The sequence below is a fragment of the Dasypus novemcinctus genome, chromosome 4 (assembly GCF_030445035.2).
Source record: "Dasypus novemcinctus isolate mDasNov1 chromosome 4, mDasNov1.1.hap2, whole genome shotgun sequence".
Lineage (NCBI taxonomy): Eukaryota > Metazoa > Chordata > Mammalia > Cingulata > Dasypodidae > Dasypus > Dasypus novemcinctus.
The window spans coordinates 131,186,123-131,203,035 of record NC_080676.1 but is presented as its reverse complement, the minus strand read 5'-3'; the positions used below and the strand labels follow the sequence as shown (position 1 = coordinate 131,203,035).

At 34.1% G+C, this 16,913-nt stretch overlaps 1 protein-coding gene across 1 annotated transcript in view; it reads left to right on the top strand.

Annotated features, from left to right (window-relative positions):
- The window catches only part of SAMSN1 (SAM domain, SH3 domain and nuclear localization signals 1), a 107,464-nt gene that overhangs the window by 64,670 nt on the left and 25,881 nt on the right, over positions 1-16,913 (top strand). The window contains 1 exon segment of the mRNA XM_023589994.2: positions 12,730-12,801. Within this exon segment, the coding sequence (XP_023445762.2) occupies positions 12,730-12,801 (72 nt within the window).

Genomic DNA, 16,913 nt, shown 5'->3' with positions numbered 1-16,913 from the left:
CATCAAGAACAGGGGCTGTGTCATTCATATTTTCATCCCTGGAATTTTTGTTGGGAAACAAGGGAGATTGAACCTGATTTCTCTGACTTTCGGATTCCGTGCACTTTCTGGTATACTTTGGCTACCACCAAAATAATTTATAGCGTAGAACACAGTAGTGATTTCTCAATATATGTGCAGTGAATGTTGAATGCTAATGGATAATATCAGTCAGCTACAAAAGTAACTACTCTAGGACATAGTTTGTAAATGGGCTGCTGATAAAGATCTGGAAAACACCCAAATCAAAACAAAGTAAGCTTTCTCAGAATCGTAATATGATGAAACAAACCCATAATCAAATATTATGTTATAATCTATCTGAAGAAAAATGTGTTAGCAGAAGTGTGTTGCTTTGCAGGTAGCCTAGAAAGGGATGGACAGAGTAGAAATTTAACATTGTGTCTACAGAACAATCCCAGAAAAGTTGAAGCAAATATTTCATTCTGCTTAGCAAACTTATTCACTTAGGTAAGATGTATGCTTCAGGCCATTATAATTACTTCATGTCTCTTGCCCTTGATATCAAACAATTCACTTCATCATGACTCTACTACAATAACCAAACAAACTTCTAGCAATGATCCAGTGTCCTATGTGGTGCTTCTTCCAGGGGAGACAATTTCTTGATCAAACAATAATGTTCATTCTTCCTGGCAGTTGAATTGCTCATAGCAAATCAATAATTGGTACTGCCATTCTTGCTTTCTTATCTGTTTGGTTTAGGAGTCAGTTCCCCTGAAATAATTACTAAATGACTGAAAAATAAAGTTTCTGTACTTATAAAGATGGGGGCCTGACATTGGACATGAAGACCTGACCAAGGTACTGGTTTCCTAAAAAGACTAGCTTGAGTTGTCAACTGGCCTCAGACTTCCAGATACCTTTTCTCTGCATAAAATATAAAAGACAACAAAATCATGAGTTTTCTCTCTTTTATATATTTTTTGATAATTTCAGTAATTTAAATTTCTGGCATAAGATTCAAGGCAGATTTACCTTGTATTGAATTCTATTTTACAATTAATAGTGACATGGAATGAGTCTGGATATTTGTTAGCAAACAGAAAATTGGAATTTTCAGGGTTTTCTGAATATTTTATATGGTTATAGCTATTTATCTTTGATTTATTTTTAATTAACTAAAAGTAATAAAATATATAATTAAATATGTAAACTTTTAATATTTATATCTTCTTGATTTTATTAATTATAAAGTCACCAGCATTTTCTTGTTTGCTGTCTTTTGTTGGTTTGCTTCAGTTAGAACATCTACAAATTTCAAATAACTCACTTTTCCATTTTAAAGCAGCCAGTAACAGTGAAACAAATACTGGTCTATTTAACAATACAATTCCTTCAAAGACAAATGTTTTATAATAATCTGACATTATATTGTAAGTCAAGCAATTATCATAAACTGAGTTCATTTCTACCACTACTATTACATTTCAATACCATTATCAACTCCTGAATAGATTGAAATAATCACATAGACAAATTCAATGTGCTGAAGAGTCTCTTTCAAACATCCTAACAAGGACTTACTGTTATTTTTTCCATCCCTTCTCTCCTTGTTGGGGATCACACACCATATATTTGCCTCACATAAACATGCCTGTTCTTACTAAGAAAAAAAATGTTTAAATTCCTAAGCCCAGTGGCAGCGGGTGCTGCGTGAAATGGGAATGTTTATAAGCTTTATGATATTAACGGCAGCACTCAACCTCAGGTGGCATAAAGCATGCAAAAAAGAACTTTCTGTCAGTTTTATTATTTCTAAAAAGGTTCCCCTTGAAGCAGAAGAGTGACCTTGCTCTGCTGAGCTGACATATGCCTCTGGATTAATGGTCGAGCTCTGCTGGAGGGAAGCTCACAGAAACATTACAACTCCAGAAGCTGGGCTGGCGGTGACCATTAATCAGGGGGACCAAAATCATGCATCAAACACTCTCATTTAAAAGTAGTAAAAATGACTTAAAAAAAAAAAACTTTTTGAGAATTAGCTTATTGTTTGTCATTACTTGTGTTCAAGGAGATCACTGCATGACTGAAGCATCCCTTGGGGAGACTTTTAGGAAGGTTATTATGAACCCAAAGGCCAAGAGATGGCAGAGGACTTTTAAAACTAATGGAGGTAACAGGGAGCTTTTGTTCCAGAGAATTGGATGGGAAAGAGTTTATTAAGTTGATTCTATTTTCCCAACCTAAATTTTTCACCTGTATTTAACCATGTTTTCAAAGCAATGGGTACTCTGAATGTTGGCCTCCTTTATGGGAATTTATTTTTAAAATGGAAGTAACTGGATTTAGTGGTATAGCCATTTACTGGTAAACTTGTAGAAAATTTTGAGGAACCTAAAGTTTGAGATAGCATATTCAACTATTAAATATGTTTAGAAGTATCTTGATCAGTGTAAAAATTACTATATCCTTCCATCATGTGCTTATTAGCTAATGTAAAATTTTCAAGACTTTTCTGATTATTGAAAAGACAAAAAGACTTAAAATTAAGACCTAAGAAATATTGTTCAGTTTAATATAGCTGAAACTATTAAGTTACTCTTGTTTTTTTCCTCAATCCTTTTAATGACAAAATTAAATAGACATAGTTGTTCTTTTAGACTTTTAATACTTTGTCTTTTAAAGTAATGGTTCTATATATAATATATATATAATTTCATTAATATAAGAACACAGGATAATTCAGGCATGTATTAAGGAAATTAGAATGAAGTTGTTATTTAATTTCACAGTCAATGTAGTAAGCCATGTTGTGATCAGTACTTCAAAATTATTCTTCTTCTAAGTAATAGTTGCCTTATTTTACCATGATTCCATATTCCATTCTACACACAGAATTATTTATTTGATTTTAAAGTTTAGGTATAGGATTAAATTAGTTGATATTGATATGACCCCAGTTAAATATTATTTAATACTTGGTTACAAATAGAAAATAAATATGCAAACAACAAAAAGTTAATTCCTAAATTTATGGGAGGAAGAAATATATATTTTTTAACTGGAAATTTTTTTTTTAAGATTTATTTATTTATTTATTTTATTTATTTCTCCCCTTCCCCCCACCACCCCGGTTGTCTGTTCTCTGTGTCTATTTGCTGCATCTTCTTTGACTGCTTCTGTTGTTGTCAGCGGCAAGGGAATCTGTGTTTCTTTTTGTTGTGTCATCTTGTTGTGTCAGCTCTCCATGTGTGCGGCGCCACTTCTGGGCAGGCTAAATTTTGTTTCATGCTGGGTGGCTCTCCTTATGGGGTGCACTCCTTGCAAGTGGGGCTCCCCTACGCAGGGGACACCCCTGTGTGGCACAGCACTCCTTGCGCGCATCAGCGCTGCGCATGGGCCAGCTCCACACGGGTCACGGAGGCCAGGGGTTTGAACCGCGGACCTCCCATGTGGTAGACAGATGCCTGAACCCCTGGGCCAAGTCCTCTTCCCTTAACTGGAAATTTGAATCATTGTCCTTGGTACTGCTTTCTCTGTATCTAGGTAGCTAGAAAACAAAATTAGTAATAAGAAATTTGATCAGGGAAACTGCTTATCTTAAGAGTAGTGATGGCAAATGCGTGAAACAGATGTCATTTCTAATTTATCTACCCACCACCTTCCCCAAAGCACTCACTATCTTCTGTAACCATGGTGAACACTGTTATCACGATCTCTTTAACTCTAATCCTGAAAGTGGTTTCAGAACCATTTTAATAAACTGTCTACAAGGCTGTTAACAAACTATCCAAGCCGGTGCAAGAATTGAAAACTTCTTGCCAATTTTGGTTTTTAAGGGATGCTCCACCAGACAATGGAAATTCCTAGTGAAACATTCCTATAAATATACAGCACTTTTCTAGAGACTAAAATGTTTACATTCAGGAAGGACAGCATCTCTTTCTCTCCCTAGAAAAATTTGGGAGATACTTATATCAGACATATTTTCATTACTAGTGCTCCTTTCTGTGTATTGGGTATAGTTCATCACTTTTCTGTTAATTTATCATCATTTTAGCAATCATCGTCTTTGGATATGCAATTTCTAAAGAGTCTATCAGCCAACAACTACACAAAATCTTAGGGTAAATCATTTTTGAAGATCATTAAACAAATTCAAATTGTATTGATTTCAGCTAATTTCATTATGAAAATCTCTCTTAATTATATAATATAGCCCTTTGAGATTGATTATAAATATTGTAGGTATAAGTATATAGACACAAAATTTCTTTCATGTAGTAAGTGGTCATGAAGTAGTCATGTATTTGTAATGAATAAATATAAATTTCCAAAGTAACAAATACTATACATTCTTAACTTAATTTCTTTTGCCTATAAATCTACTTTTAGGAATTGCTTCTATTTTTTGCACTCTATTCCTTTGAGCATGCCCTTATTTAGCTCTTATGCATTGAAGTGATTTGGTTGATGGCACAGATAGAGTAAAAATTCCACAAGAATAGATTTTATCTCATTCATCCAGATAGTTCTTACCCCAAGTACAAAGTTTAGCCATAGAAGGCCCTGAGTATATTTATGTTGAGTTGTATAATGTAAAACCATATGGTTTTTAATTAAATGTTATTTTCATTGTCTATTGATAATTAAGTTAAATAAATTGCTCTTACGAAACTTGGAAATGTATGATTTCTGACATATAACTGGAGAAGTAATATGGGATTTACCATCTGCTGTGGTTTTCCCAAGTACAACAACTGTAGGGTTTTTCCCCCATGGAAGCTATAGCCCTTGAGAGCAGAGGCAAACAGTGTGTCCTAAAATGGTGAGGCTTTGGCAAGCAGTCTTTTGGGGAAGGTGGGACTTGATCCTGCCCTTGAAGAATAGGTTAGGTTGGGATAGGTGGGAGATAGGAGGAAGGGCTTTCCTTGAAAGGCGAACAGAATGAACAACTGCTTAGAGACATGAATGAATTTGTCCACAGTAGCCAACAAGGTATTCTGGGCTAAAACTGAGGGTCAGTGTCAGAAGCCTGGCTTAATCATATTGACTAGGATTGCCTGACACCTGGGGAACCTTGAATGCCCAGCATGCTGAGTTTGGACTTTACTATTTATTTATTTATTTAATTATTTATTTTTACTAAGGAGCTACTTAAATTCTTTGAACTACAGTTTTCCTCATCTGTAAACTAGAAAAATTACTACCAAACTCAGAGGAAGAGTGTGTTGATTTAATGAAATTATTGTAGATAAATAACTTGGCATGGAGCTTGGCTCATAGCAAGCTCTCAGTAACCATCAAAACAATGTGGGGCAAGCTTTACATTTTGAGAAGAATGAAATGATGATTACCGCTACTTTAGAAAAGGTAGTCTAGTTGTGTTATTTTACATGATTGGAAGGGCAAAGAAATTGGGGACTAAGAAGCTGAAAATCGTTGCATTGGCCTAAGATTGGGGTTATAGAAACATATTTGACTAGTGGTAAAGAGAAAAAGTAAAAGCAAATGCCTACAACAAAGATTTGGAGAAAGAATTGAGCAAATGTGGAGATTGGGTGTGCCTGTGTGGTGCATTATATTGTGTGTTATGTGTCCATATTCACCAGAGAGCAGTGAGCAAATCCAGGCTTGCAACAGTGCAGGTAGAGGAGTTGGAGGGTTCAGAGGCAAGGTCAAAGCAGATCCCATGGGGAAGCAGGGCATAGACAGAGAGCCATCTTTGGCATGCCTGACTTTCAGCCTGTAGGGTACAGACCAGTTACAAGAGGGAGTTTCCTGGAGAAAACTTCCGGAAGTTTTCAAGGAAGCATTAGCATAGTAAAAATTCCAGAAGAATAAATAATTATTCAGTGTATTTGTTTACCGGTTCAGTAGCTAGGAGAAAGAAAGAGAACAAAGGAATATAAATTGCAAAATAAAACAAAAATGCAGGGGTGAGTGGGCCAGCAGGAAGTTTACAATAGAGAAAACAGGAGATTTCCCTGATCAGACACATTTTCAGAAGCTTTTAAATTCTTTTTTGCTCTATGAGATTTTGTAAGAATTGGCTGTTCTAAGTGACTGAATCTTGCCAGAATATTTACAGAAACTTAACTGAATATTTATCTTTCAAAAATAAGAGATATTTAAGGAACATTAAAACATTATTTATTCTAAGTAAGCAAAACTAAAATAGAAAACTTTCAACTAAAATAGAATATGATCATTTCTATTCTATTTCTAAAAGTATGGCAAGACTTACAGTCCATAGATACAATGTAAATAATGAGAGAGGGTTACAAATCATACAGAGGTACAATAGAAATTGTTAAATACTAGATTCTTTTACTCATTTTGTTACATTGAATAGTCTGATATAAGTATCAACTTTTACAGATTATGTATTGTTCTGCATTGATTTTTTAAATTTTTTAGATTTCTTAGTTCTAAGTTTCTTTCCTTTGGGTAATCTTTGAGGCAGTGTTCATTTGCAGTAAACATTTCTAGTGGCACAGCAATTTCTGATGGAAATTTAGCATGGAAATTATGACACAACTTTAAAACACCATGGTGGAGTCAGAATTTTCACTTCCTTTGGGTATTTTGCAGTTGATAGAAAAGATACTGAACCAAAAGAGATAAGTTAGACTAACTTTTGTTCTGAAAGTCCAGACGTACATGAAAAATATTGGGAGTATTGATATATGTTTGAGCATTGGGTAACTTTACCCAAGGTTAAAATGTTAGTAGGGAAGGAAATGTTTCACAACTCTGGTTTTCTCTTAGACTTCAGTCCCCCAACACACTGCATACTGCCTCATTGACAGCACACGATAGTGTAATTTAACACTGAGGCAATCCTAACAGATTTTTTCAAGTGAGTTAAATTTGTTTCACACTCTTCAAAAGTTTCAGCATCTGAGTTGGTTAGAACAATTAAATCCTCAAATGCCTTTGGAATAAGCCTATTGAGATTTATCATTTTATTACTACAGAATACACATACAAGGGTCTTGCTATAATAAAATTCTGATCTTCAAGAGCAGATTGGTAACCAAGGCTCTCTGGGAAATATTTAAATATGTGAGAACTTGTTGGCAGAGTGTGTACAATTTTTAATTTGCTGGTATATTTCAAAATACGGTGGCTGTCTGACTCACATGTGCAAATGTTTTTTTGAAATAGACTGAGAAAATTTTCCACCAGGGCTTTACCCAAATATTAAGTCATGCTGGAGATGAATTTTATTCAAAGACCTCAAAAGTTGGTGGCTGGTTATGAAATGAAAATAAGGGTCAAGTTCTGTTCTCGGTTCTTTTTTTTTTTTTCCCCCTTTATTAGAGAAGTTGTGGGTTTACAGAACAATCACACATGCATCAATATAGGATTCCCATATATAAGTTCTTGTTTTGAGCAAAAGGTTGATTCACATTTCTAAAGAGGGATTCCCTAATTTGTCTTCATATTGGTAGATGTAGGCTACGATTGTTCTATAAACCCTATTTAGTTCCATCATTTCTACCCAGCTAATTTTGCCATACTTTCCATCTTCTCAGATAACATGTTTCTTTGAAAAAAGAAGACAGGTTCAAAACTGTAATAGAATGGCATAATGGAGAACATCTAAGTGTGCAGAATTGGAAAAGAAAGAGTTTGTTAGTTTTGGCCTACAACAGTTTCCTTATTGAGAAATATTAGATGATTTGATATCATAAAATAACACTCAGTAATAACTACAATTGTTACGTGAAACTAGAGAAGAGCATCTTTTCATGCCCTTTCCAGCTAGGCTATTTGTATATCTTCTTTGGAAGATCAGGTCTTTTGCCCGTATTTAAAATTGGGTTGTTTGTATTTTTGTTGTTAAGTTGAAGGATTTCTTTGTATATTTAATGGTGGTGATGGTAGCATAACATCGTGAACACAATTAACAGCATATGTGAATATGATTAAAAGGGGAAACGTTAGGTTGTATATATAGTAATAGAATAAAATTTATTAAAAAGCCATGGAATTTCACTACAAAAACAGTGAATGCTATGCTAAACCATGAACTTAATAGCACAATTATATAAATGTGCTATCATCAGTTGCAGCATATGTTCCATACCAACACAAATTATTGGTGGTAGGGTGGTATATGGGAATCTGTATTTTATGCATGATTGTTCTATAAACCCACAACTTCTCTAATAAAGAAAAAAAATTTAAATGAAAGAAGAGATGCGACTAATAAAATAGAATTGTCTTAAATTCCTTTATGTTAGTCATTGGTTTGTGTAGGGACACACACAAATATGTTCAGACACTCACCTAACAGGTACTTGTTTAGCCCTCTTTTTGTGAAAGCCTAGTAGACTGGCTAGAAGAAATTAGTCTGCATCATGTAACTATAGATTAAGTTCCTATTCTAAAAGAAAATGCACTCACATGCATTTATGTCAATGTTAGTTGTGATTAAAATAAATTTAGTAAACAAAACTTTTTCTTAAATATATGTGCAAGTCTAAGCAAGTATGACTTTTTAATTTTTTTACTTTTTTATTGGAGAAATTGTAGGTTGACCGAAAAATCATGCATAAAATAGAGTTTGCATTTACCACCCTATTATTAAAACTTGCATCAGTGTGTCATATTTGTTACTATTGATGAAAGTACATTTTTATAATCATACTATTAACTATAGTTCAATTTTTACGATAGATTTCATTTTGTTGTCAGTCCTGTTTTTGGTTGTTTTATTTTATTTTATGCTGGTAACACATATAGAGCATAAAATTTCCCTTTTAACCACATTCAAATACATAATTCAGTGCTGTTAATTAATTTCATAAATTGTGCTACCATCATCACAATCCACTTTAAAAATTTTTCCATCAGCCCAAATAGAAACTCTGTACAAGTTAAGCATTAACGCCTCATTTCCTACTGCCACTCCATTCCCCTCGGAACATATATTCTAGTTTCTGACTCTATGAATTTGCTTATTCTAATTATTTCATGTCAGTAATATCATGCAATATTTGTCCTTTTCTGCCTGGTTTATTTCACTCAACATGATGTTGTTAAGGTTCAACCATGTTGTCTTGTTTATGAGAACTTCATTCCTTTTTACAGCTGAATAATATTCCATTGTATATGTATACACGTTTTATTTATCCAGTCATCAGCTGATGAGCACTTGGGTTATCTCCATCTTTTGGCAATTGTGAGTAATTCTGCTATGAACATCAATGTGCAAATATCTGTTCCAGTCACTGCTTCAAATCATTTGGGTATATACTTAGAAGTGTTTTAGTTTGGCAAGGGTTGCCAATGCAAAGTATCAGAAATGGGTTGGCTTTTATAAAGGGGATTTTTTTGGAGTAAAAGCTTACAGTTCCAAGGCTGTGAAAAGTCCAACTCAAGGCACTATAAGAGGTGCTTTCTCATTCAAGTCAGCTGTCACATGTTGAAGCAAGATGGTGGGCATCTCTGCCTCCTCCTCTGGCCTGTACCATCTCTCAGAGCTCCGCTGAGGGCAACCAGGCATAGGGCTTGTCTCCTGCGGGGCCTCTTCTCTCAGACTCTGCTGCTGCATTTTCTTCCCATTTCTAGCTGGAAGCTATCAGGTAAATGGTTCATCTCTCCCCGGGGCCTCTTCCTGAGCCTCTCCCTTCTATCACACGCCGGTATCAAATATGGTGGAGCTCTCTTTTCCAGTGCATGTCTGTTTTTCATCAGCCCTAGCAAGAGGGCGGATCCTCAACCTGAACCCAGCTGAAAAGGTTGCTCACACCTATAGGAGACGACCAGCCCACAAACATAATCTTTCCCTTTTTGGGAGTCATAAAATAATCTCAAACTGCCACAGGTAGAATTGACAGGTCATTTGGCAAATCTACACTGAGCTTTCTGGGCAACTGCCAAATTGTCTTTTTTCTTTCACCTCATTTCTCTAATTTATATATTTGACTTTATTAAAACATACTCACATATATTTCTGCCCTCCTTAGATAAATGATAGCATTCTTTGTACACTTTATTTTGCTTTTCTCACTAATGTTATATCCTGAAGATCATTCCATAGCAATATAAATGAGTTACATTTAATTTTTTACAGCTGCATATATCTCCATTGTCTGAATTTACCACGGTTTATTAAATCATTTCCCTCTTGATGAACATTGGGATATACATTTTTAAATGTAAAATAAAGGTACTTCAATGAAATTCTGTAAATCATTTCATACCCAAGTGCATCTCGACAGACATCTAGAAATGCAATTTCTGGATCAAAGGGCAGTATATATGTAGTTCTGCTATGTATTACAAATTTCTCTTCAAAGGCATTGTACCATTTCGTGAGCACATTTCTAATTTTCTAAGGAAAGAGTGTATAGATGTATATAAAATAAAGTTAAAAACTAAATGTGATCTAACATCAACAGAAACAAAGAATTCTCTGAAATATGAATTATATTTTGATTTAAGATGCTCTTTCCATTGATAGCTGTTAGGAAGCTTCTGTCACAAGATAATATTTTCTAAATTTAATCGTTATGATCAGACAATGCAAGATTCTTCATATTTGAACACATTTTCATTTATTAAGGGCTGTTATCTAAGATGCAGTCTTTCCTTCAAAATGATTCACCTTTTCATTAGGAAACTTAACAGGAGGAGAAATAAATTTTTTAATTATCCATACCTTATAATAGACATTAGCTTTTTTTCACCATAAACCAAAACCTATAATACATTAAGAAACGATCTCAGAAAGTCACTAACTTTTAGATTGAGAATTATGCAATTTAAAAATGTCCTTTTACATACTTAGATTTTCTTCTTAAGGGTGTCTTAGTATGGACTGATATTAAAGAATTAATATCTGGCTTAAAGCTGTTCAGAGAGTAGTAATGAGATAACTGACAAAATCCAAAGTAATAGTTTTGTATCCTTCTTAAACCACCGCTCCTAAATCTGCTTTTCTTTATTGATACAATGGGGAATGAATTAATTTTAAAAGGTGGTGACTATTGATTACTTAATGGAAGAAGACAGTGCAGCGAAAGGCGAAGTGAGCCCGTTCCTTGCCCTTCCGTGCAACATGGCCCATTACCCAGTGGTTGAAATCATGCCTTAACCCTTTTTAATATTTAACAGCCCAGAGGCCGAGTGGCTGAAGGCTCCAATTGCCCTAGGCGAAGGCTCCAGAAGGCCATAAGAATGTTTCAAGTACATAAAGGAGGGACTGATTTCCCTGTGTTCAGATTGTTTATAAACAGGACAACTTTACACTCAGTTCCCTCCTGTGATCTCTGAGCAACGGTGTCCTGGTGGAAACGCCTACCAGGCAAGCTGAAGTGATTAATGCTGTGGGAAGTCACTCTGGGCTAGTAAGCACTGCAGGAGACTGCATTTTTCAGTGAGGTTCTGAATTTCAACCCCTCTCTTCCTCTCTTCTTGCTACAAGCTGAAGGGCTTATTCAGCAGGTTTGGCAAGTCAGCAAAAGGCGTTAATTGTGTCTAAAACAGCCATCATCCTTGGGGCGATATTCTGTATCACACTGTCTATCAAGCTAACACACGTCAGATCTTCTTATTTCAGCTCATTTAAAAGGGAAACAAGGAGTTTTAAAGATAGCTGGTGGGGAGACAAGGGTATCGGTGCTTGTAAGCACTGGGGGCCTTTGAAGCTGACTTCAACTAAAATTGGCTGTGATTTCTGAAAGGACAATATAAGCTTGTACAGTTTACTCACTCTTATTATTATTCTTTCAAATCGCCAGGTTATTTGTCAGTGCTACCAGCTGATTTTTCAAATGCCGTAAGCTTGAGATGAGATGAACTCCATAAGATAGAAAATACGTATGGGTTCACAAAGAGCATACTATCAGATATCCACCATCCTAAACAATGTATAAAATTAAATAGATAATGAGGAAACAACAGTTTTTTGACCAATGACTCTAAGACATACACAAATGTCTTTTTGGAGAATCAAATATCAGAAATTGTTTAAAATTACCTGCCTAAGATGAATTGCGTTAAGAATAAAAGTTTAGCTTTGGTAGTGAAAGTTATCTGAGAACAGACTTTTATTAAAATATTGTGCTTTTTCTCCAAACTAATAAATGATACTGACCCTGAGTTCTCATTGTAATTCTATGTTAAATGTGGAAAAAGCCCATTTTATTCCCAACTTAAGGCTGCTTTAAGTTTATTGAAAGAGCTATGTGTGCCATCTCTTTCAGATATCAAGCAGAACACTTCAAAATATCAAGAACTAGCAATGGGATATGTAATGGTGAAACTAGTTGGATGTTTTTTCTTCATTTGTTTTATTGTAGTTGTTTGTTGATTGGTTGATTGGTTGATATTACACACTACTCCCTAATGGAAATAAGTTAGTAGTTAGCACATTTCAAGCAGACTCAGTTTAAAATTCATAGATTCCTTAGTTGCCATTCCCAAGAAAAATGAAACTAGAAATTAAAAATGATTTAACAAGACTTTCCCTTAAGGTGTTTAACATTTTAACATTAAACATATGAAGATATATTTATTAATGGTAAATACTTAATGATAATAATAGCTATATTTTAAATGTCTATGGATATTCCAGAAAGAAAAGCTTTTTAAAACCTATATTAGCAAGGACCTGATGCTTCCTGAACTATAAATTATCACATTTATTAGTTTTAACAGTAAAAGTCACCAACTCCAGGTTTACTTTTCTTTACCTTTATTCCTTAACAGCGCAGCAGCAGTTTTGGGAATTTTGATCGTTTTCGGAATAATTCCGTATCAAAACCAGATGATTCAACCGAGGTTAGTATTTTATTCTGTTTTTATGAATGTTGTGCCCACACAATATGAAAAATATGGTGCTAATATCACTTTTGTAAAGTACAGTAAGAATTATCAATGTATTTTCAAGTCATGGACCTTAAATGTATTTTTGTAATAAATAAATAATCATTTAATAACTAGGGCCATTCACCAGGGAGCCAAGAGTGTCTACAGCTGCCAGCAGGAGAATTGTATCCATTATCCATGTGGAATCTAAGCCCCCTCTTGATGTAATGGGGGACTGGACATAGCCATTCCGGGGTCAACAGGATGGAGGAATAGAGTATGGATTAGAATGGACTTACTGGTGTTCTGTGGGGAACTATTGTGATTAGTAAGGGAAGAAATTGTAGTAGTGATATGGAGAGGGTGGCCACTGTGGCTGCTGATGATAGGGAGATGGAAGAAGAGATATGGTGTGGGGGCGTTTTCAGGATTTGGAGTAGTCCTGGGTGGTGCTGCAGGGACGGATGCTGGATATTGTGTGTCCTGTCATGGCCCACTGGGTGGACTGGGGGAGAGTGTAGACTACAATGTAGACCACTGTCCATGTGGTGCAGCGGTGCTCCAGAATGTATTCACCAGGTGCAGTGGATGTGCCGCAGTGATGGAAGAGGTAGTTGATGTGGGTGGGGTGGGGGGTATATGGGGACCTCATATTTTTTTAACATAACATTTAAAAGAAAATAAAGAAGAAAAAAAAAAGAGTAAAAAGCTACCTAGGAAGTAAGTTGGGAAGAAAGAACATGAACTTCAGAAGAAAATTACAATTCAAAGTAACACAGACTATCACAAATTTTCTGAGCATTCCCACCAGAAAACAATAAATATGACAAATTGTATGTATGTTGTAAATGCCTTAAGTAAGGAAAAGATTAGGCAGTTTAATTGTAAACTTGTTAAGGAGAACATATGGCTGCTCAATTTTACTCCCACACCGCCACTAGCAGGGACACTGAAATTTCTCTTTGGTGATCATGATATACAAGTTTGCAAACTGTGAAAAATTTAAATGTGACTTAAGAAAGGCTTCCTATAAAATTAGGTTTACATAAGAATTTGAAAAATACCAATAATATCTACATTTAACTGAGCACTCGCCATGAGGTAAGCACAATGCCAAACACTTTACCTACCTAGAACATTGGTACTATTAGAATTTCCATTTTACAGTTGAAGAAATTTGCTTCAGTTAAAATTATCACTAAACTACACAGGTAATATAGGACAAAGGCAGAACTCCACCTCTTGTCTAACTCCGAAGAATACCATCGTGTTATACATCTCATAAAGAGGGGGCCACCAGTGATAATGAACAGTATAACAAGTATAAAATAGTAGAGAGGGGGAGGTACATTGAGAAAATTGAAAATATATGCCTATCATTAAACCTGATTCAGGGACCTTACAGGTGAGAGTCATTTTGAATCAATATATTTTAAATCTTATGCATTTCTTAGTTCATTGTATCTATTGTATCTGAATGTTTTAGTTTTATAAAGAATTTTCCACCTTATTGTATCACCTTATTGTACATTATTAAGGTTTTTCATTTCTCTCTATATGTATGTATGTATCTATAATATTTTTAAATATTTTTACTATACAAAAGAAATGAAAATAAAATGTTTTCTGTTATTTATAAATATCTCCATTGGCACATATATACATACATTTATGTGTATATATATCCCCTTTATACATCTATATATTTACATACCCATCTTATGGATAAATTTGTAAATAGCTATATGATATTATTATCTATCAATATTTACATGATTATATATAATAAGTGGTAATATAATATATGCATGTAAATAGCAAGAGACCATAGATAATGTTATTTTCAGTTGGCATCTTGTGTAAATATCTCTTCATAATCATGCATCAATATATTTTACTGTTGTTTAGTTTATAATTATAGATTTAAGCTGTTAAAGTAGTTCAGACTCTTTCAGGTCCATTGATTAATAATGGTGACCTAGCAATTCGTGAAAGTATTTGGAGACCTTGATAAATTATTTTGCACATTTTTTAGTAATTCAGAATTCCAACAAACATTTACTAAGCATCTATTCTAGAGTGGGATTTCATTAGATACTCAGGAAGTAAGTTGAAATCCTTCCTGAAAATACTTCATGAAGTCCCTCTATAGGGGGAGACAGATATTAGGAACAAAAACAAACACTACATCAATAAATAAATATCTAAATAAAATAGTGATTCAAGTTTATAAGGAAAAGAGCATCCAATAGCAATGATGGAAAATGTTAAATTTAAAAATATTTGGGATAATTTCTTTGAAGTGTCTGTAAAAAACATGATAGAAAATGTTGCATTTAAAAATATTTGAGGTCCTTTTTTGAAGTTTAGATAATGGTAAATTAATATGGGAAGGACTGAAATGACACACTTTCTTATTTATTTTAGTTACTAAAATAGTTTTACACTGAAGACAGATAAAACTCAAGTAGAAGGAAGAAAGAAAAAGGTTAGCTCTAAAATTTAATGTCCTTCCAAATTAAGCAAAGTATCTTTGCCTTTATAACCTTGAATGTAGAAATTAATAAAGTGCAATGAGGGCTTAAATTGGCTGTCCATTCATATTTGTCATAGACAATTTGGAGTATGATATGAAGCAAAACATAATATTGATTAATAATGATGTTAAATATGTGTTTAAGCCTTCCTGTTAAACTATTCAAGTTCACTAAAGAGAGGCTTCTTATCATTTTTTTATACGAATTACTAGCTGCCCGCTTATCAAGAATAGTGGGCGATACTAGACAACAAGGGTCCTTCCCTTGCAAATCTGAGATATTCAGGAGGTGTAATTCCAAATATATCCTAAAAACAACAACAACAACAACAAACTCAGGTCAAAGTTCTTCATGAGATGCCGCGTTCAAAAAATATTGTGCCTAGAAGTATTGTAGACACTCAGAATAAACAAAACAGGTAAAGTCCCTAGTCTTGTAAAACATATATCAAAGTGGGAGATGCAGACAATAATCACACAAAAAATACTTGGTAATAAATACTTAGAAAAATAAAATAGGGTAAGCCTACAGAGAGTATGGACAAGTGCATGATTTTTTAATGTAGGGTGATCAATTAGATAATTTCTCTTCTATCTCATGACATGTGAGTAGAGTATGAAAGAAGGAAGAAATTTGTGGATATCTAGAGTAAGTCAATGTCATAACAAGAAGATATCTTGGTATGAACATGATTGAGAAACAGCAAGGGGGATAGTGTGGCAATCCTATAGCAAAGTGTTTTTCAAACTTTAGAGTGCATTAGAATCACTTGGAGAGCCTGTTAAAATACAAACTGTCCCCAGGTGATGATGATGCTACTGATTTGAGTACCCCTTTTGAAAATTACTGTTCTACTGATTAAGGGAAATCTGAGAAGTAGATAGGGGAGAGTATTTTAGTTCATATAGATGCTATGGAATGTATTATGTATTATATTATAATATATTAAATATATTCATTATAGCATATTATTTTACATTATAGTTTAGAGCCTTAAGGACTGTGAACACTTTGCATTTCATCGTGAGTTAGATGGGAAGTCACTGGTTTAACAAGATTGTTAATAAGCATAAGGCATATGCAGTCCAAATAAAAGATTTGATTAGTAAGTATGTAAATTACATGAAGATTTCTTTACTAGTGGCTGGATATGGTTCATATTTACTATGGCTTGAGAATGTAGGGAAATTGCATATCAGATGCTAGATGAAAAAAATGACATTTTCTCAGTAGATTTAATTAACGCTAAACTTTCTTAAAAGTAACCATGGCCATCTCTAGTACACAAGTACCAAAAGGATATTTTAATTTCCATTCAGCACAGATTGATGTTATAATCTTTTCTAAAGCCTCCAATAAATTATCTGCCACCTATATAAATATAATCACTCCATTTACTTGACTGGTTTTTAACTCTATTTTGTCCATCTCAAAAACAGAAAGGACTACAACGGTTCTTTTATACAGTTTAAAAAAAAAACAAACCAGAATTCTCTAAGAGAATTTCAGATTTGATATCAGGTCCTTCAACACCACAGGTTTTACTTT